The sequence below is a fragment of the Coffea eugenioides genome, chromosome 2 (assembly GCF_003713205.1).
Source record: "Coffea eugenioides isolate CCC68of chromosome 2, Ceug_1.0, whole genome shotgun sequence".
Classification (NCBI taxonomy): domain Eukaryota; kingdom Viridiplantae; phylum Streptophyta; class Magnoliopsida; order Gentianales; family Rubiaceae; genus Coffea; species Coffea eugenioides.
In genome coordinates, this window is record NC_040036.1 from 8299426 (window position 1) to 8320475 (window position 21050).

General features: G+C 38.1%; 3 protein-coding genes across 3 annotated transcripts; 1 reads left to right on the plus strand and 2 right to left on the minus strand.

Annotated features, from left to right (window-relative positions):
- Window positions 1–2983: 2983 nt before the first annotated feature.
- On the minus strand, window positions 2984–9260 carry LOC113761236. Its single transcript, XM_027304121.1, has 4 exons — window positions 9190–9260; window positions 8257–8477; window positions 5406–8176; window positions 2984–5310 (listed from the first exon to the last, which is right to left on the minus strand). The coding sequence occupies exons 2-4, from the start codon at window positions 8278–8280 to the stop codon at window positions 3942–3944; spliced, it is 4164 nt and encodes a 1387-aa protein (XP_027159922.1). The 5' UTR covers window positions 8281–8477; window positions 9190–9260; the 3' UTR covers window positions 2984–3941.
- Window positions 9261–11232: 1972 nt separating this feature from the next.
- LOC113761212 (histone H4) lies at window positions 11233–12058 on the minus strand. The gene is made up of 2 exons (XM_027304083.1): window positions 11969–12058; window positions 11233–11793 (listed from the first exon to the last, which is right to left on the minus strand). The coding sequence occupies exon 2, from the start codon at window positions 11779–11781 to the stop codon at window positions 11470–11472; it is 312 nt and encodes a 103-aa protein (XP_027159884.1). The 5' UTR covers window positions 11782–11793; window positions 11969–12058; the 3' UTR covers window positions 11233–11469.
- A 1481-nt stretch (window positions 12059–13539) lies between these two features.
- LOC113760529 (fructose-bisphosphate aldolase-lysine N-methyltransferase, chloroplastic) lies at window positions 13540–20858 on the plus strand. Its single transcript, XM_027303151.1, has 15 exons — window positions 13540–13773; window positions 14015–14130; window positions 14354–14417; window positions 14755–14865; window positions 14972–15031; window positions 15724–15831; window positions 16284–16353; window positions 17135–17175; window positions 17282–17362; window positions 17780–17815; window positions 17973–18056; window positions 19049–19182; window positions 19541–19626; window positions 19738–19886; window positions 20219–20858. The coding sequence occupies exons 1-15, from the start codon at window positions 13645–13647 to the stop codon at window positions 20366–20368; spliced, it is 1419 nt and encodes a 472-aa protein (XP_027158952.1). The 5' UTR covers window positions 13540–13644; the 3' UTR covers window positions 20369–20858.
- Window positions 20859–21050: the final 192 nt, after the last annotated feature.

Genomic DNA, 21050 nt, shown 5'->3' on the forward strand with positions numbered 1-21050 from the left:
ATTGAGCCAGGAAGTAAGAATAAAGCAGAATCCTGCAGCATGTAAGTTCATCCGAGAGTAATTGCACAAAATTCTGGAACAATGGATGAATATTGTTGTTGCCGAACTGAATTGTGGACTGGAAATGGTAGCTAATTAGTTCAGTAGTTGTGCACGTGAGATTTGAGTGAAAAATACAAGGTTTTAGCCGAAGGAAAATTTGGATTGTGATTGAGCAAATGCTGGAAAGTTTTTGATTTTTTTTGCCGAGAACTAACCAAGAATAACGAAGCTTTATTTGGTTTAATCTGGATGTTCTGAGCTAATAACCGTGATTAGATAGTCATTAACAAGATAACTAAGCTCTGTATACAGTTATTTGGTTGGTTTTAAAACAGAAAATAAAAATGAAATGAAATCAGTTGCATTCATGATCATCCGAGGACAGCTGGGAAATTTCTGGAATTTTGGGGATAATTATAACCGTGTTTGAACTTAATTCTGAGCTTCGAAATGTTAATCCATTGGTCAAGCATCTGCATTGAGGAAATTTGAGTTACTTAAAACACTGGTTTAGCCACAAAGAAAGCTAGATTATAACCATGCAAAGTGCCTGGAAATATTAAGCTCCGAGAGGTTGAGCAGAAATTCTTCATTTGATTTCTGGAATTTTCCCTTGGAATGTAATGGTTTAGAAATGCATGAGAGATGTGTATTTTAAGCAGTGTAAGTTGTTTCGCTATGAAACATTTGATGGAGGATTTAATCAAAAATGTTGAGATGGAATTCGTGATAGTTTGGAATAACAACTGCTGGAAAATGTTCAAGTTATCCTTGTTTCTGAATAATAAAAGTTTAGTGGAAATGTTGGCCATATTGTTATAAGAAATGATTGTTGGATGCTAAGGGTTAATGCTTGATGAAACCCTTGGCTATTTGAGTAAATTCTACGTGCATTACGGTTTTGATAGAATTATTTGCTGAGATTTTTTCTTGACTATCGAAACAAAAAAAAGAAAAATATTTTGAACTCTTAGAGTCATTTGGGACTCAAGCTGGATATAGTTCTTTTTTGTCTTGAATGGAGTTGTGATTTAAATTGAGTATTTGATGTCAAGAGCTAATGATTGATGAAGCTCTTGGCCATTTGAATGATTTTATATAAGTGTCAAAGTTGATAAAATTAAACTGCTGGAATTGCTTGGAGGCCTTATGTTTATTTTGATTAAGTTTTTTTTTTCTCTTTTTTTATTTTTTTTTTAATTACAGCATCACTTCTTTTTTTCTTTTTTTTTTCTCACTTTAATCTTATTTTATGATTACTGAAAAGAGTATAATATTAACAAACAGTTTAGAGACAGCAACGCAACTTGCTAACACAGCTAAGAAATTCCTGATCACATTCTCATCCTTATTTTCCCTCCTGATACCGATGTGCACTCTGCACCCCCTGAGGCACGCAAAATGCTTTACTACGAATTTATAGTCTTGTACTTAGCCTAATTGATTGTGTATCATCGCAGATTGTCGTTTGCCGGCCATCAGCCTATACATTCCTAATTTCCGAACCTTTTGTATCATAATGCTGTCTCGTGACTCAGATTTACTAGTCATGTTCGGATTAGCCGAAACTTTTGTAACTAATATTGCAGATATTTGAACCTAAAGGCCCAATAAAGAGTTGCCAAACGGATATGGCTTTGTTGAAAATCCACATAGTTCCTTTTCACTTCAAAGATAGTAGTATTTTCGAAACTACTAGAAATCAAATTACTGGTAGACAATTTCGTGACTCGCACATTGGCATCCATAATTTTGTACAATTCAATGGGGCTTATAGTTTCGGTTTCAATTTCATAATACAAACCAAACACCCGATAAGCGTGATATTTGTCTTAAACCTTAATTTACCTAGTAATGACATTAGTCAAATAAAGAGGCAGGAAAACTCATTTAACTAAATAACCGGTTGGAACGACGTCGGGTAAGTGGTGCTTCATGTCATCGAGAACAGACCCAATTGGCCTTAGACGCTAGTCCTAGTCATTTGAATCTTTAGTAGTATTCAGTATGTTTTATAAACAGTTTTGCATAAAGAAAAACAGACCCATGTGGGCTCAAATCAATAATGAGCTCAAAATTCACCGTTGATCATTTGAGACTTGGATCTGTGACTGCCAAACCTACTGAGCCTGTTACCCCCAATGACTCAGGCACAGAGCTTTCGAGTTTAGAACAACTTGTGGTTACCAGAATCAGCCTGTGCACCGGCCTTCATCATCAGCATGAGAATCCTTTCTGCCCTCTATGTTCATGTTCTTCTCATCGCACGGTTTAGGTGCATACTTTTTCTATTTAGGTGCATTACTCTGCAGTCTCTAGGTACACATTTATGCCGACTTTTCAATGTAAGCTTTCCAGTTGGGTGAAAAATTCTTCTTATACCCTTAACTTCCTAAAACCAGTAAGGTGTATTTGCCTATCACCACAGAAGTAAGGTGTGTTTGCCTATCACCACAGAGGACATCAGCCAAAACATTAGTGCTATTCTTTGAGCATTTCATGTTGTACGACATCCTGGAAACCACTTTCAATAATCTTGGCAATGTACTAAATTCTTAACTAAACCCCGCTGATAAAAAATGGACAATCTTCAGAACTTTGGCAAAGATAATGAAGAAATTTGAAGATCTTTCAGGTTTCTTCTCCGTGTTCATTTCTAATTTTTAACATGGGCGGTGGAGGGCTAAGAGTCATCAACATGCGAGAAAAAGTAGTTGAGAAAAATTATGCTCTCTCATTGAGTCCCCATCTTATTACTACTCTCTATCTAACCTTCCCTCATGGAATTTGAGAATTCAAACACGTTACTAGTGCAACTTAGAGGCGTCAACACCTTTTGCTGGGAAATCCAGCTCGTTGCCATAGCAAACCTTAGCTGTCTCCCGTGGCAAATCCCAAGATATGAACACAACGTTGTGTTGCCTTGAGAGAAAAGTCCAAGTGAAATGGCAAGAACCCGGATCAAAAATTAAATGCGCACGGAAAGCATCACAAGACAAAAAGACCAAAGTCCTTGAGCCTTGTCTCGCCCCACCCAAGCACCAGAAATTTACCTACCTTCTGTAAGGCTGAGAGAACGCTTCGGCCTCAGTAAAACTAGTTACAAGGGCTGAAAATTTCAGCTGACACATTCCTTGACCTGAAACCATAGGCAATTCTACCATCCACCAATAACTTAGATGATATTTTGCATAAAAAGCTGAGGGAAATGGTTGTTCGACATATTTACGTATCCGGTTTTAATAGCAACCAGCTAGCATTTTGCCCGAAATCGTTCAAGCTTGTAGAGTACTCCACTCTGTAACAGTGAAATTCTATGTCGAAGGGCCTGCAAAGTAAAACCTAAATAGCAACTATACATCCATAGCAGTACCTAAATCCGGCATTTAGTGTTCTCCATCTGCTCTCTTCCCCTTGACAGAAAAAATGAGCCATAGACTTTGATGAACACAAATGCTTAAAATAGCTATAGAGACAGTATAAAAGATTCAATATCATCTTATACCATCCTGCATCACCATCAACATGATAAGCATTCAACGATTCCGTTTGTATCCATTTCATGTCAGGACATGAAATGTCAATCTCTGCAGAGAAACACACAGCTCTAGTTATAACCTTGACACATATATCATAGTTGACAAAAGTGCCTTCCGCTGGTCGCATTCATCAGCATGAACTTTAAACATCTCAATCTAGCAATTCAACTAATGTAATGCTGGTAAACAATCCAAGTCCCTGCCCAGTGATAAAGCATAGGAGTTCATGCAATCAAATTTTCATGTCAAGCATTCTTGCGAATCCCCAAAGTCCATTACGCACCATGGTTTTCATGCCTGCCCTAAGTAGCAGGAATTCAGCCATGAAGATGCCTGTTTCCAGTACATTGAAGAACTGTGTCAAAATCTCCTCCTTTTATATCCGGACCCTTCATTGAACCCATCATCATGCCATACCTGCCCACTGTCCCTGTAATTTCCTTCTTGATCCTCGATAGTTCGAATTCGTCTAGGAGCAGCAACAGGTCGACCCTTCATCCGCCCATCAAACTCCCTTTCTCTGATGCCCCTTCCAACAAAATCTGCATCACCTTCAGAACAAAATCTGAAAGGCCTGGGACCATCGTCCAGTTGGAACCGAAGATTATCACTGTCACTAATGTATGGAGGTCTAAAAGAACGAATCAATCCCCGGCTTTCACCACACTTTCTTCTCTCCTCACTACTTCCTTCACCATGAAATTCCTGAAATCTGCCAGAAGGTACTGGCCTCCCAAAATACTCATCACCACTTGTCCTAATTCGAGGTTCCAAAACATCAACTCTCCTAGTGCTTCTGCTGAAAACCCGATCAGATGGGCTCCTCCTACTGGAGTTTATAGGCCTTGGATGACCATGCTCCCTTGCAGAGTCTACATCCCTAACGTCATCAGAAGGCCGAGCCAAGAAGGAGGGAGATCCACGCCTTCTAGCAACCATATCTTCAGGAAAACAAGAACGATCCGGAGATCTCATCCTTTCCACCCTATACATAGCTGGTGATCTATGCTGAGCCAATTGTTGAAGTCCACCAAATCCAGCAGGAGATCTCCTTCTAGGGGAAGTCCATGGACCAGGGGAGCGTGTTCGTGATCCAACTGGAGATTTTGACCGAACTTGAGGAAATCCCCTCCTCTGGAATGTAGAGAAGTTCCTGTTCCCTCGGACAAATTGAGTATTCCCACCTTCATACATTGAGTTCGGACGAGTATATGCAGGTTCTATAATACCATCTGGTAAATCCCTCGCATATTTTCCATCTTGACGAAGTCCAACCAAGTCAACCCCATTATCATCATTAAGTCTACCAGGGCTAATATTTCTTGGAATTCTGTGAACCATTTGGATTTCCCTGCTGCCAGGACCATCTCTACCTCCAGGAGACAACCTCCTTGAGGATGGACGTCGAAATGAAGGCAAATCGTCATTCAAAGATTTCCTTCCTCTACCGATACTCAAAGAAGCACCATCGGGTGGAATAACAAAGTCATTACATTCAAGCTCAGTATCAGCAATGGCAGCAGCATGTTTGTTCCTGGTAAACCGATAGTCATCATTGTAACTTCCAAAAGCGAAGTCACGGTTAGAACCCCACTCGCCTCGTGAAGTATCTAAGCGACCAGAAAACTTCCCTCTTCCCCTTGTATAATTCGATCTGGAGTTTCTAAAAGACTGATCTTGAATCCTTTCTCTAAGGAATCTATGGGGATTATCAGCGTCAATTTCATCTCTGCAAAATACAAGACAGATAAATCACAAAATAATTCCAGAACCATAAAAAAGTATAAAAAGAATGATTAATTAGCAATGGCAGAGAATAATCACCTCTTTCCTCGTGGAATAAATTTCTCCCCATCAAGATCTGAGTACCTTCCTCTTCCATTTCTTGATGACAGTAATCTATCCGGAATTGACCTTGTTTTAGAAGGAGATATTGCAGAAGCACGAGGTAAATTGATAATGCGGCTCTTGTTACCTCCACTCGTTGAATTTTTAGCAGCACTATTACCATTTAAAGAATCTTCTACCTTTGAAAGAGATGAATCAGGCTTCTCATCCGTGTTAACTGCTTTAGCAATTTGACCTTTGGGCTCACCTGCTGCTGGTACTGTCCTAATGCCTGAACTAGTTGTTCCATCACAGGACATATCTTTTTCAATACTCTCTTGGGAAGATTTCTTACCTGTTGGCTCAAGTAATTTCCTTTGGGAGGAACTACATGGCTCCTCTTCTGCATCAGTTGTAGCCATTCCATCCAATGGAAGTTTATCTGAATGACCATCTTTAGCCATAAGCTGTTCACAATTCTTGTTAGAAACTGTGCCAACACTCTCCTTGATGCAATCAACAGCTGTATTGTCATGAATTTTCAAGTCGTTTTCTTTATGCACAAGACAGGATTGGTCGGTGTAAGTATCACCACCTGGAAATCCAGAAGGACAATGTTTATTATCACAATCACCATGCTTAGCACTATCTGCACTTCCATCTGCAGTAAGCTCCTCTATTTTTGAATTCTCCAAGGGGTCCCGAACTTCACCATCTTCATAATCATCATCATCTCTCCCAACTCTACCATGCAAAAACTTGCTTACCACAACTTGCTTACCATCTGATTCACATTCAGAACCATAAGATTCATCTTCCATTGTTTCAGCTGATATATTTATCTTCTCCTCATCACTCACGGATCCCTCACCATGTGCACGTAAATCATGCACATGTTCCTTTGTCCTTTTCAGCTCAGGATGATCAACATTCATGTCCTCTGCCTCATTATTATCCATCTTATGAGCAGCCATATTTTCTTCTCTAACCCTGTGATGCGCAGTCTTAGGATTCATATCTGCAGGAGCTTGAAGAAAGCCATCACTACCCATATGAGGTTCTTTGGTATGAGTGGAACGTTCAGATTGATTTGATACATCTGCACTTGTAGATAAATCAGAAGAAGTAGGTATTCTTGAAGGAGAAGGCTTTTGGGGCGTCAAAGGTGTTGGTAAAACAGAAGAAGAAGAAAAACTCTCCTGAGAGTGGACAAACATTGGAATTGATTGTTGCTGTCTCAAATCCGATGTCCTGCAGAGTTCCTGACTAACTTCATTAGTAGGTTCAGATTTAATAGACCTTTGTCCAGTTGTGTCCTGGGGGCTGCTAGCTAGCAATTTAACAGCTTCAGCATTGTGCTTCTCAATAGGTTCCCTTTTCACAGCATTGAAATCCGACAATTCAGCAGATCTCTTGATGGTTCCCACAGAACTATTTTTGGAATTCTCATCACTAGGTTCTAATTTGACTAAGCTGACACCAGGAGATTTCTTGTCTTCAGTTGAGAGCAATCCACTATGCCGATTTGTGGAAATATCCATCCTAGGAGCTACTTCAGCTGATAAACGAGTGCGCTCTCGGACAAAATCCACATTCCCAAAAGAGGAACTAAGAGTCAGACGGAGTGAGTCCTCAGAAGGTTTAATCAACTGTACAGAAGAATTTGGAAAACTGGAACGTGGCTCCCTTGTTGCATTAACCTGTTTCTCCTTCACGCTGCTAACGTTGACAACGGAATTAGAGCTTAATAGTCTTCGATCATTCAAGCTGATTGTCTTACCTGAGCCACCAATAGTACCTTGGAAAGTAGTATCACCAATAGATCCCTCCCAAGCATCCATAGTGGTATTCAAATCCCAATTTGATCGATTAGCACATTCCGATTTGCTATCATCCTTTGAGCTAGTATCTCCACTCTTCTCTTCTGTAACATGTTTTTCTTTGCTTAGAGACAAGGACAACAGAGAAGGATCTACATTCAAACCAAAAAATTCCTTTGGTCCCAATGCCAATTTACCATTATTCCCCAAACCCGTAGCAAGTTTGAGCTTAACATCATCCTCCACCAGTTTGCTGTGTATCTCTTTCTTTACACTCACCAAAGCAGCACCCAGAGGGGTTCCTGGAACTCCTGAGCTTGCTAGTTTTCCAGTCAAAAGAAGATCCGTGTTGCTCTCGACCCTGTTTGCAGAACCCAAATTAAACATAGGGCTTAACTCCGGAAGTTTGACTCCAGAAACGTCTGTGTCCAAATGATCCAAGTTGGCGTTTGGTGCAGAAACACATTCTTTCTTAACCTCAAGGAGATTAATCTTACTAGCATCCGATTTTTCGGGAGATCTGATAGCGACATTTATACTAGAAGGTCCTGGATTTGAGGAAGATATTTGATTGTTTTTCAAACCAGGCCTAGATGTAATACTGTCCTGTAAACCTGAACCAAATTCTTGTTTGCTCCCCAATTCTGAGCCAGAATCTTCTTTGCTCGCCTGCTCTAAACCAGATTCTTCTCCATACTTCACATCTGCACTAGATGCTTCTTTCTTCTTCAATTCTAAAGAAGATTCTTGATTCTCTGTAGAATCTGTTACAAAATTTTCTTTGTTCGTTGTGTCTGGGGTAGATTCTTCATGTTTCTTCAAATCATTTACCTCGGGTACTACTTCTTCACGAGGAGGAGAGGACGGCGGGGACAACAAGAACCTCCTTTTCTTCAGAGGGATACCTGCAGAAATATCAGTAGCAGACTTCCGGGAAAGGACCCGAGGCTGCAAACGGTGAACAATCATCAATAATAACAAAGAATAACAGCAAGTGCTAATAACAACATAGGAAACAGATGATTAACCTCTTCTTTTCCAGAAACAGGCATCAGTTCAAAGCTGGCACAAGTCAGGAAATCTCTTTTTAGCTGAAACCTCTAAAACCAAGTGCCTAAGCACATCAGAGATACTTCAAAAGCCGTACGGTCTCAACCGATTCTGCTCCTGTAAATTCCAGTTAGCTAGTTGGGATGGCCTTAACGGATGATACACGTAGCCAGATACTTTGCAATCAGAGATATCAACTCTGCAATCACAGATGGGATTTTGCTGGTTTAAAAACCAAAGAAAAAGCTAGAGGTCAACAATTTAAAACGGTAAACCATAATCGAAAGCATAGCTCCTGACAGAATCATCAAAGCAATCGAAATCAATTATCATTTTGTAACACAGAAACAATAAAAAAAAATCACAAATTGACAAAATAGGAGCTTTACTAAAATAGTTTAGAAAATTATATGGCAATTTCCCAATAAATCCTTTTCCCTTCCTTGAGAAACCAAAGAACAGAAATTTTTAGATGATAAATTTCGTCCGAGTGAAAGTTAATTGAGCTGATTAAAAAGAAAATCCCAATAATCCCAGAAACTATGATTCTACCCCAAGACACCTCCAGAAAATCACCAGACTTGCTCTCCTAGCATACAACCTGCCCCAGAAAGATCAAATTTTGATGGCACCGACAGGCACACCCGGACAAAGACAACCAAGGTGATGAACGATGGAACAACAGACAAAATCTGGGCATTGATTGCATTTTTCCCCCAAAAAAAAAAAACACACACACACACACAGGTAAAACGAACCTCCGAGCTATTAACTATCATTAGATCCGTATACAGCACAAAAATCTAATCAAATTTAGAAACCAAAAACTTATTGATATCGCATACATTCATATTTCAATCGAGAAATCGGGAAAAAATCTACCGAGAAACCACACAGGAGAAGACAACAACCTTTAGACAGCTAATAATGTCATATCTTTCTTTTTCTTTCTCTGGTGTGGAAAAAAGGAAAGCAAGCAAGAAAGAGAGGAAAAAAGAAAAGAAGACAAAAGACTTTGGGGAAGAGAATCGGGAAAGAGAGAGATGAAACAGGAGAAAGTGGTGCAGTGGTGGCCTCGCCTGGTGGGAAAGCAGTAATGACTAATAATAATAATAATGCTGTGGTGGTTTCCAGGTAATTTCTTATCTTCTATCGTTTGATTGGAACTTTGATTGATTAGGTTTCGTAGAAATATCCTCCCCCCCCCCATCCCGGGGGGCCCCCCACTATTAATTGAATTATTTGGTCCTGGTCCAATTGAATTGAATGCGATAATGCTTTATTCATTTTTCAGGTTTTCACCTCCTCCAAGTAAAATAAATAAAAAAATAGCACGTACTAGTAGTGGTGGTATTTTTCTTCTTAATTTGTAAATTATCGTCAATTTTTGACTTTTGTGTGGGAGTGGTTAGAAATCAGATTCAGCGATGCTTATCTTGTGCGTGCAGGCTGGCTGTTCTGAGTGGGTGGCGGCAAGTTTTGTTTATTCCATCTGAATTTTTTTTAAAAAAAATTTATTCATCGCGGGGTTAGCGGAAATGTCACGCAAGCTTGATTAAATCCGTGAATCAGATGTTGACACGTGGAATGTGGACTCCTTGCGACGTGCGCCACTAGCAGGTGCGGAAGGGCCCCACCGGCTGTGTGATCCTTTCTTAAGCCTTTGGGTTTGGGACCTTTGGGCCAAGACGAATGCGTCAATGCTGGACTCTGTGTCTCCTGATTTTTTTTTTATTGGATGCCAAATCCTGTGCGTTTACGGCAGTTTGAATTAGATCAGTCAATGCGCCTTTGCTGTCTCCTTTTTATTATTATTATCATAATTAAAGATGGGGACGGTGGGTTTTCAACAAAAGCGAATGAGTCAAGGGTTAATCGACAGAGACTATTAGAAGTGCACTGATAGCATGTAAACGTTTTGGTTTCAGTAGCAGTTTGGTTTTAGTCGCCAGGTTAGCATGTTGCATCGGGTTGGGCAACTATGTATTGGGCCCTCAAAGTAAATGCATTGCAGTAAAATATGTTCATGTCACCAAGATTTGGGCTTAACCCAACCATTGCTGGTGTCAATTTGAATCATGAATAAACATTGGGCCAACCCAGCCATCACTAGCGTAAAATTGAATCATGAGTAAACATCAGCCTAAAGAAGGCCAAGAAATTTAGCCGGTGTGCAAGTTGGGACTGATATAATAATCTAAAGGGTCACTAACTAATAAATTGCAGAGTCCAGACGGAAGGAAATTGTTGGACAGACGCTAATAATCAAGCATTCCTTGGAGTAGAGCAAAATCCCAAGCTCATCCAAATCGCGACTCCGTATTTATATTTCCATTCATATTTAAGGGCAAGAATAGTCACCTCATTTGAACAGCCCTTTTTCACCGAAAAATTGAATCATTTTTTATAATCATTTTTTTTTTATTATCATTTATTTTTACATATATCAAATTGTTACATTAATTTTTTTTTAAAAATTCAAGAAAATGCAATCCTGTTTTTACATATATCAAATTGTTTACATATATCAAATTGTTACAGTAATTTTTTTAAAAAAATTCAAGAAAATACAATCCAAACACAAAGCAGTAATTAATCATCACAGTTGCCTAAACTCCATTCTTGCTTCAAAAATCAATTCTATCCTCCTGTAGTATACTAGTAACGCTAGTACAATTTTCTGTCATTCATTAATTGCATTCCTACCTTCTAACTCCCGCTTCTTACCTCTGGGTCTAGTTTATGAAACGAATCAGTGCAGGCTGCAGTTTTCTTATTAAGATTTAGGATCAAGTGTCCACGTTCACCAAACTCCCTAGACCAATGAATTGTCTTCTACGATTATCGCTATATGCTTAAAAGAGCTCCAGTCAAATGCAGCAAAACTCTCGGATTTAAAACTGTTTAGCTACTGGAAATACTTACTGTTACATATCTCAGCTGCTTTCATCCAGTAAATTCAATCACGTGATAAATGCACGAATAACAGACCAATCGAAGGCCATTGCACAGAATCTCGAACAGACGCGATTTTCGTTTCCAACAGCAAACAACGACGCATCCATTAACCATGGCATAACCGAAAGAGAGAATGTACCAGACCATGACGTATTCCCCGAAAAGAAAATTACTACTACTTGTAATTACAAAGGGCACCAAATCAGAAACCCTAATTACTTCACAGAACTATCCTAACCGCCGAACCCATAGAGAGTACGGCCTTGCCTTTTGAGAGCATACACAACATCCATGGCGGTGACAGTCTTCCGGCGAGCGTGCTCGGTGTAGGTGACGGCATCTCTGATCACGTTCTCCAGGAAGATCTTGAGGACGCCGCGTGTCTCCTCGTAGATCAGGCCGCTAATACGCTTCACGCCTCCTCTGCGAGCCAGACGGCGAATCGCCGGCTTCGTGATTCCCTGAATGTTGTCGCGAAGCACCTTACGATGACGTTTTGCTCCTCCCTTTCCCAAGCCCTTGCCTCCCTTGCCACGTCCCGACATCTTCAACCACAGCTGTTTGTTTCATATCAGCATTACAGCGCATGATTAGAATCCAGTAAAATTTTTAAGATATGAAGAATCACGAAAAATTGCTATGAAATTTCACGCTGGGTACAGAGAAAGAGAGAGAGAGAAACCATCATCAAATCAGATAAAAAAAGGAACGAAAGAGAAAAAGATAAAGTACCTGAAAGAGAAAAGCGGCGAACTAGATGAAGATAAATGAAATTGAGACACTGCACTTGAGAGGATGGGGAGGTGTGGCCGGTGGCTGGAGTCATTTATAGCGAGGAACACATTTGGGAATGATCCGCGTCGAGTGTTGAATTTAAGTGATGGAGAACGTTGATTACCAATTGAACGGTGAGGATTGCGAGTTTATAGCTTGAAAGAGGATCGCTGACATGGCAGTATGCGATTCTATTCGCTGGTGCACCCAACCTCTCAGTAGTGTAATTGGATTTTCACTGATTATAGTTTTTGAACTTTGCAGAAATGGACCCTGGATTTGCAATTTATCGCTTTTCTAGCCCTCTATGCTCAAAAAACAATATATTACTAATATATTGTGATTCCTCGCACACTTAAAATAGTCTGATTACTTTCTGACCATAATTTTGTTGGGAAGCCACGTGATTTCAAGGTTTAGCCCATAACTATCCTTGGTTCCAAAAAGATAAAGACATAAATTATTGTCATTTGCAAGTGTTTTTGTAGAACTTGTGTGATTTTTGCAATTCAATCTTTATTTTCAGAAATACTAAAACAATAGAGTAATTATATGCATAATAAGTTTGTTTATGCACTGATCACAATTCTTATCAAAGAGTGAAAACTTTAATCTTGATATCACCCAAAAAAAAAAAAAAGGAAAAGCATCATAACAAATATGATAATTCAACACTAATATTTGATAGTTATGGCTTAGGCTTCTAACTTTTCAAGTACTGTATAAGCAACTCATAATTATGCTTGTTGAATCCATGATTTGGCCAATTACATTATGGGGCAACTTCAACACCATTGAATTAATTCGTTGAATTAATAGTCACTCTCTCAGATCAACGTTTGTTTCCTCTATTACAAGAATTTATGAATTGTTGAATTTAAGATCGTAATTTAGCCCTAAGAGCATGAACATTCATTCAATAGATGCCACGCATACACTCTCTAACAGACGAATTGAAGATGGGATGATGACTGTGTGAGATTTTACCTTTCAATTAAAAAAAAGGAAAAAAGTTTAGGAGGAGTAAAAGTTATTTATTTTGTAATAAGAAAGGCGTAGAATTTAAGGAATGAGAAAAAGAGAGAAGGATTTGAATTTTTTAAAAAAAAAGGGAGTTCTAGCCAAAAAAAAATGATATTTAAATCAAATTGCGGCGAATCTCCTTTTATTTTTGTAAAAATAAAAATAAAAAATCATTCTGGCATAAAAATATATGAAATTTAAATCAATTTTTTATAAAACCTTATCGACATTTTGACGACTCTCTAAAAGTGGAATCAAAACTACACACCACTCTCTTAAAGTGGAATCCAAAGCTAACACCAGTTTTGTGATGTTTTCTTGTTTTCACATTATTCTGAGAGATTCGGTGATGAATTCTAGCCACTAAATCAAAATGTAGTTAATTTACGTGTGGATAATCTGCTACAACTGTGGGTTTACAATTGTTTACCACATTAGACGATTGACAATATGTATTTCTAGAATTTTTATTGGATTAAACATTACTCGTTGAGTCGTGCCAAGAATTCCACCTCCCCGCCAAAGGCGAAAAGCAAACAAGCTACTGTCCGTTTAATAGACACATCAGACTCGGAGTCGGGGTACAAGAAAGCTTTTTGCGTGGCCGGAAAATGCAGACGCTAGTACTAGTTGGATCAGCTAATTTCACATATACCTGGTGCCATCTAGCTCGACGTCCTTTCTTCACTCTTTCCGTTCGCCACCGCCCCAAACTCAAATTCTCCACTTCTTCGGATAAGGTTCGCCTCCGATATTCATACTATCTCCGTCTTATTATCTTTTTCTGATTTGATTCGTTTACTCTCTCTCTTTTCTTGCTTGAGCTCCCGTAATACGTACTTAAAAGAGTGTTGTCTTAAGCTTCTACATTACTAAAACTACGTAAATGATGTATAAATTTCTGGGCTTGTTGGCTCGCGTAAGAATTATCTTGAATAAGAAGCAATGCAGTAGTATCTGATATTGAGTCCAATGGCTTAGGCATGTAGGAGCTACAATGACGAGGAATGTGATGAGGATTTTTTGCCGTGGTTGGAGCAAAAAGCATGTACAAAAATATCATCCGTGCTTTCCATTGGAAAATCTGCCCATGGAAGGTACATTGCAAGTTAGCTTCTGCCTCCAATGCTTGTGAATTCATCCTAGTATATCTATATTCTGAACAGATCAATTACTTTTTATAACCGTTTCAATTTGCTGCTGTAACTCGTTTCAGACTTGCGTTAACCAACTCACACTAAGAATTTGCCTTTAGTTTTAGTTGTTCCTTTGGAATATTATGATCTGATAAATATAAATATGCTGCATCTTTGAATGCAGGGCACTATATGCTTCGAAGCCCATACAAGCTGGGGACTGCATATTGAGAGTTCCTTACAGCGTGGTATTTAGGTCTTCTGAAAAAGAATGAATGGGAAAGCTTTTACTTTCATAGAAAAGTTTTGAGTTAAATTTTGACAGTGCCTAATGGTCGAGATGTTGAATTCACGTTGAAATTGTGAAATGGACCAACAAACTTAAAAAAATCATTATTTGTTGTTTTATCTGCTAACCACTTTTTTTTTTTTTAAATTTTCCCGAGTGTACACTAAATTGATCTAAATCATTCTGTTCTATGGTGCAACTCAGATACTGAATTTTTTGCTTATTAGTTTTTTCTCCTGGTAAGTTAAGAGTATGACTTTAAGGTGGTTTGTTAAGTTTCTTAACTGATTCTGCAGCAACTAGCACCAGATAATCTTCCTCCGGAAATTTGTTCTTTGTTTGGAGATGAAGTTAGCAGTGTCTCAAAAGTTGCTCTACTCCTGCTGCATGAGCAGAAAATGGGTCAGGTTGTTCAGCAATATTTTGAGTTTTCAATTTTATCAGCAAATCCATTTTTATACTTACCACATGTTGTGCCAGAAAATCTGATTTCTTTTCTACTTCCATCTTCAGAAATCTGAATGGGCTCCATATATCCGTCGGCTTCCTCAACCTTTTGAAATGCATAACACTGTAAATGCTCTTTCTTTTCCTAGATGATGTAGTTTGTTTTTAATGAAACAAATACCGCTAGCAGTTTTAAAATACAGAGAAAATATGATAGCTTCAACCTTCTTGCCTTTCAAATATGTGCTTTGCTTTCTTTCACTGGTCATTGGTGTTTTTGTGGGGCCCACAGCATTTTTAGTCGTAAACTACTTCTTCAATTCTGGATTCTTACCATCAAACACATAGCTAAAGTTTCTCTCATAGAAAGAGTTAAGTTGTACTACTGGTGATTGGTGAATTCTTCTGTTTTAGTGGTAGATCAAATATAATGGCTTCCCTCTTGTTAAGGGCATAGTCGTACTAATTTAGCAAATATAACCTTATAGTACTGGATGGTGTTGTTAAGATCCATATCTCTTGTCGTACTAGTTGTCCTGGAAATTTTTTTACCAAATGTATTTGGTGAATTCAATTCAACAAAATTTTGCCATTATATGACCCAGCGCATTTGACATCTCAAGAATCCAGGTATTTACGAGCATTTAAGATGGCAATGTTGGGGTCTCTCTCTCTCTCTCATATGCACAGGCAAACTATCTTTCATGTGGTATTAGTGAATATACATGTCTTTCTCTTTTATGTCTTGTAAGTTATCTGCAGTTTTATTCTGATGTTCAAGAGGTATGATGTTTCGGTGACAATTGAAATTGCTGCAGATATTCTGGAGTGATGATGAACTGGAGATGATTAGACAAAGTGTTATATACCAGGAGACCATCAAACAAAGGAATCACATTGAAAAGCAGTTTATGGCAATTAAACCAGTCAGTATTTTTGTTGCTATTTGTTGATTGCTTTCCTATTAACAAGCCACTGTGCATCTACTGTGGGTTATTTTCTGCCATTGATACCTCTGAAACTTGTCTCCATTAAAGTTTTTGCAGCTCAATGGGCATTCTAATGGTTGTATTTGTTTGAGATGAATGGTTGTGAACCTTTTTTTGGACTATTTTGTGTCCTAGTCCCAACATGTCCTGCTGTCAATCATTTTTAGTTAATCCAAGCACCTCTGTATTGATAAGGAGAAAAAGTACCATAGCGTTATATGGATACTTCTCTTTGTTTCTGACATCCTTCTAAAACATCCTTTTAATTTTTCAAGTTTCAAAAAGTATGATGAAAGATGATGTTGTCTCATTAGTATGCCTTGATATTTAGATAATTTGACTTTAGCAGTAGTACTTAACCAATTTGTTTTCTTTGTCTCTAATTTCAGGCCACTGATCAATTCCCTCAATGTTTTGAAGATGTCTCTCTGAAGGACTTTGCTTATGCTCATGCTTTAGGTACAATTCTGTTGTTGTTATCTATGTGTCTATGTACTGATTATCGAATTTTACTTTTAGTTATGGAGTTTGTTCCTGTCTCTATGACAGTTCCACTATCCTATAAAGAAAAGCTAACTTCTTCTTTGTTCCAAATACACCTATCCTGTTATAATCACATTTAATTTCTGTTGATTTGGTCACCATTTCTTTAAACTTATCTGCAAAAGATGTTTCTGGTTTGCTGTTTGATTCTGGTTTCTGACCTTAAAATTTTGAATTATATCTAAAGTCATCATCTTCTTGTAAGTCAGGCAGTCTATAACTCATATTTCCTATATATGTTGCTAAGACAAAAGGCTCCAAAAATATTTTTATAAAACAAATATAGTTTTAGATCTATTCAGTTTAAATTATCACTCTGAATTTTGAGTAAAGTTTGACAAATGTAAAACACAAGTGATTTCTGTCGTTCGGTTTTTCTTTTCTGTCTATAAAAGCTAGACATTGGTGAAGTTCTCAATATATCTGGACGTATGAATTAATTTTGTTTTAGAAAAATATGAACATTTTCTTTCTTGTTTACTGACTAGTCTAGCAGCCATTTTTTCACCAGTTTCATCCATATCATGTTGCTTCCCTCTTTTCCCACAGCAGTAAATGCACAGTTGAGACACCATAAGGATTAAAATAACAACATTGTGTAAACCTTGAACTTTGAGTTGGTGATTTTATGTTTCTTCATTTCCTTAAGTTTTATGGACTCGAACATTTGGCGATGACCTCTTTCTTGACATTCCAGTTACATCTCGAGCATGGGAAAGCTCGAGGGGTGTCTCGATGGTATGCTGTCAAAAGATTGTAATACACTTGTTTACTGTTTCTGTGGTGAAAATTGGTTATATGCCAAGTAACAGTGATCAATTGCTTTTATTCTTGTGTTGTTTAGATTCCATTTGCAGATTTTCTAAATCATGATGGTACTTCAGAGGCATGTCTTATGAGTCATGAAGGAAAACAGCTCTCAGAGGTCTCTCTCTCTCTCTCTCTGCATTTTGATCATGATTTTTCAAACATTTTTACTGGTAGAACTACCATCTTTTTAACCCATTTGCCAATTGCACAGCATGAAATTCTTGTTACTGACTTAACAGTGTAAACTTAAGGTACTTGTTACAATAAAATCTCATAATTCAAGCTAATTGATATCTTGCTTGACAAGATACCTGTCTTTGAGTCTTTACACAGGTCTATTTGGACATTTGATTCAATTCTGGTGTGTCATTTTAGAACTGTACTATTTATCCTGTTCATTCTTCTTCACTGCAAACCTGATTCTAGGTATTTCTTTTGAACAAATCTTTCATAACTGATTACGTGACTCCAGAAAAGCTCAAAAATGTGATTTAGCTATTTTATGTTAAAGTAGGCTTTTATTTTTGTGCAGGTCATTGCTGAGCGTGATTACAGCCCTGGTGATCAGGTATGGTGATGTATTCATATGTCAACTCATTGAATATGTTTTTCCATCTATTTGATTCTGTTATAGGTGCCTGCTGAATCATATTTATCAGCTGGCAACTGCTTTAGTTTCTTAATGTTCAGTTGCTTGGAGGTAATGGTTTCGCATTTCTGACCAGGTGCTAATAAGTTATGGAAAATTTTCCAACAGTAGTCTAGTTTTGGACTTTGGCTTCACAGTTCCTTACAACATTTACGACCAGGTTAGCCTCCTCAAATTTGATCTTGCAAGAAATGAAGCAGAGGCACTTCCAGGCATTATCGTTACGCATTTGTGTGCGATTTTCTCTTAACTTTTGCTGCTTGAAGTGTGCGTTCCCAATAGAATACTATGATACTTGAGTTTGTGAATTTTAAACTCTGCCTAGATTATCCACCTGCTGTCTATGCGACTTCTAGTGTAAAGTAAGTTGCTAACCTTAATACCTAGTATTCAAGAACTAGAGAGAAACAGGGAGGAACAGAGTGAGGGCGAGGGTTGCGGTTGCCTGTCATTTTTCTTGAATATCAACATTTTTGGAGGTTGAATTTGTACTTCTCTCATACACTGGCTTTAATCCATGCATCCACAGGTTGGATGTACCTAAGAAGTGGTAAAAACCATCTTGACAATACAATGAGAAAGGCATGATATGTCCGCATTTGGTTCTAATGTCATATAGATAATTATATTGTCTGACCATGATAACTTCTATGAAGGTGTAAAACATGTTTACACTGAAACACAAGTTCGGTTTCCATTTAAATTCTACTACTGCTGCCATCTGCAGTCCATTTTTGTCCACTTGACTACAGGAGCTGGTGCTTTTACAGTAATCCTGTGTTTTGAATTACTAATAGTTAAAGTTTCATCTTGTGACCAACCAAAAGTTAGATCTTGTGAGAGATTTCACTATGTTTGAGGCATTTGATTGGCACAAATAACCCTTTCTAATCACAGACTGCAAAAGGTATACACATCTGTTCTCTCCATGCAGATCAACATCTACTTATTTTTGAATGAGCTAGCAGTCATATGTGGCATATGTCATGAGACCTAGTTGCATTTGTCATTTATGTTTAATAGTGGTTAAGAATTTGTAAAGTTCTAAGTATGAGAAGCTTTTTCCGTTGTCTTTTTTACCGGTTAACTGCTTTAATGATCTAGTGATCTGGCTGGCCTGGCTAAGTATGATTGACATTTATTTTTTTTCAGGCTCAAGTTGAGCTCAATATACCTCAGCACTATCATCTTTTTCAGATGAAGTTGGAACTTCTGCAGAGATTCAAGGCACCAGCCATTAAAGATGTCAATGAATTTAGCTCTTCTGAGAAATTATTTACAATCAAGTTGGTATTGATTCACTAACATGCTTTTCAAGAATTGATGCGATTGAATATTAAATTTAGACATTTAAATTGTGCATCCCTTCCACCAGGCCATGTGTTGGGAGCACTAAAGATATGAACAGAATAAAAGAATAGCACTCTAAAACATAAGTTGTCTAAAAAATATCAAGGAGTTCTTCTCTGACATTTCATCTTCATCAAACTTCAGATTTTCAAACGTATGTGCTTGCTTTTTTTCTAAATATGAGCTCATTGTATCTAAATGTTTGCTGCAACAATCTCTTCCTGAGAAGTTTCTCCATTGCCAGCATCAGCACATGACTTTGCTTGTTCTCATTTAAGCCTGGTTGTCATGAAGGGAAGTGAAGTTTGCTTCTAAGAAAGGGAGGGGAATTCCACAATCTTTTCGTGCATTTGCTCGTGTACTATGTTCAAATGCTCAAGGTCTTGAATCCGTCTTTTTGCTTTTGCTATCTGAATATTGCAAGATGCTATTTTTCTTAGATCTGACTGATTTGCATCTATTTCTCTTTTCCTTTTTCCATTTGATCTCAGAATTGAGTGATTTGGAGTCAGGAGCTGCACAAAGCGATGGTAGGCTGGCTCGAAGTCCTTTGAAAAACAAAAGCAGGGAGATTGAAGCACATGAGTTGATACTCTCAAAAATAACTGAACAAATCAATGAATATGATGCATGTATCAAGGTGATAATAACTTCTGACCCATGAGTTTCCCTTTATGATCCTATCATGATTCTGTTTTAGGATACTTTTTGAAAACTGAAATCGAGGAAAAGGACTTGTACAACATGGCTGGCCAAAAATTCTGAGGTCATTTTTGAGGCATGTACTTCTGTCGTTTCACTTTTGCTTTCATGGTATGTTCCTACTATTTGATTATTAAATAAACAGGCGACTAACAGAGAAGAGCTTTTTCTTCAAAGTACTAAACGTTTCAACCTTTAATTTGTGCAGTGTAATCTGTGTGTTGGTTTGGTAAGTCCATGTTATAATTTTTTACTGGTGGCTATGTACAGTCTCTGGGACCATCCACCTCTCAAAACTTGGTTAGAAAACATGCTTTAAGGAGACAAATGGCTCATGATCTTCTTACTGGTGAGCTTCGTGTTCTGAAGTCTGCTTCTGCATGGCTGAAGAAGTATTGTGCAACCTTATTAGAAGGATAGAGTGTAGGGTTCTCTTCTACATATGGTGATCCAGTTTGAAGGTGGCCTCATCTTGGAACTTAAGAGGGAGGTTCCTATTTGTTTTCCAATTCTCCAACCGCAAGCTAAGCTTGCTGATGGTCAGATGAATGGAAGTCGGTTTATCACGTGCCTCCTCGTCGACAATCTAACAGAAAGCAGGAAGTTTTAGAGATGCATTACTCGAACAACAACAGTATGATTGTAGAGAAAGCAAGGGGTAAAAGTGCTGGAAACTCCTGTCGTGAAGTTCGTTGCTCATTGTTGAGGGAACGGAAGTTAGTCGTGGAGTTGGGTAATGAACAAGTAGTAGGTTGTTACAGGGGTTAATTACTTTTTATCTTCCCTGATCTGTGGGCAAACTATGAATCAAGATTTAGCCAAATTGTATTCAGCTCCCTTGTCAGTAAACACCGGATACAGGCCATGGATGGGTGAAGTGAAATGAAATGAAAAGCAAGAACTTTTATTTGAAAGAGTTGAACAAAAGCACAAAAAAAAATGGTAATATTATGATACGAAAAAGGAATAACAAATTGCAAAGTTTGCCAGAGTTTATTGAGTGAAATGTTACTTTTGGATGGAGGGCAGTTCGTAGCTCTTTTTCAGTTTGGAAGACCAAATAAAAACTTTTGCAGTTTGGAGGGTCAAGTTAGGACATTTG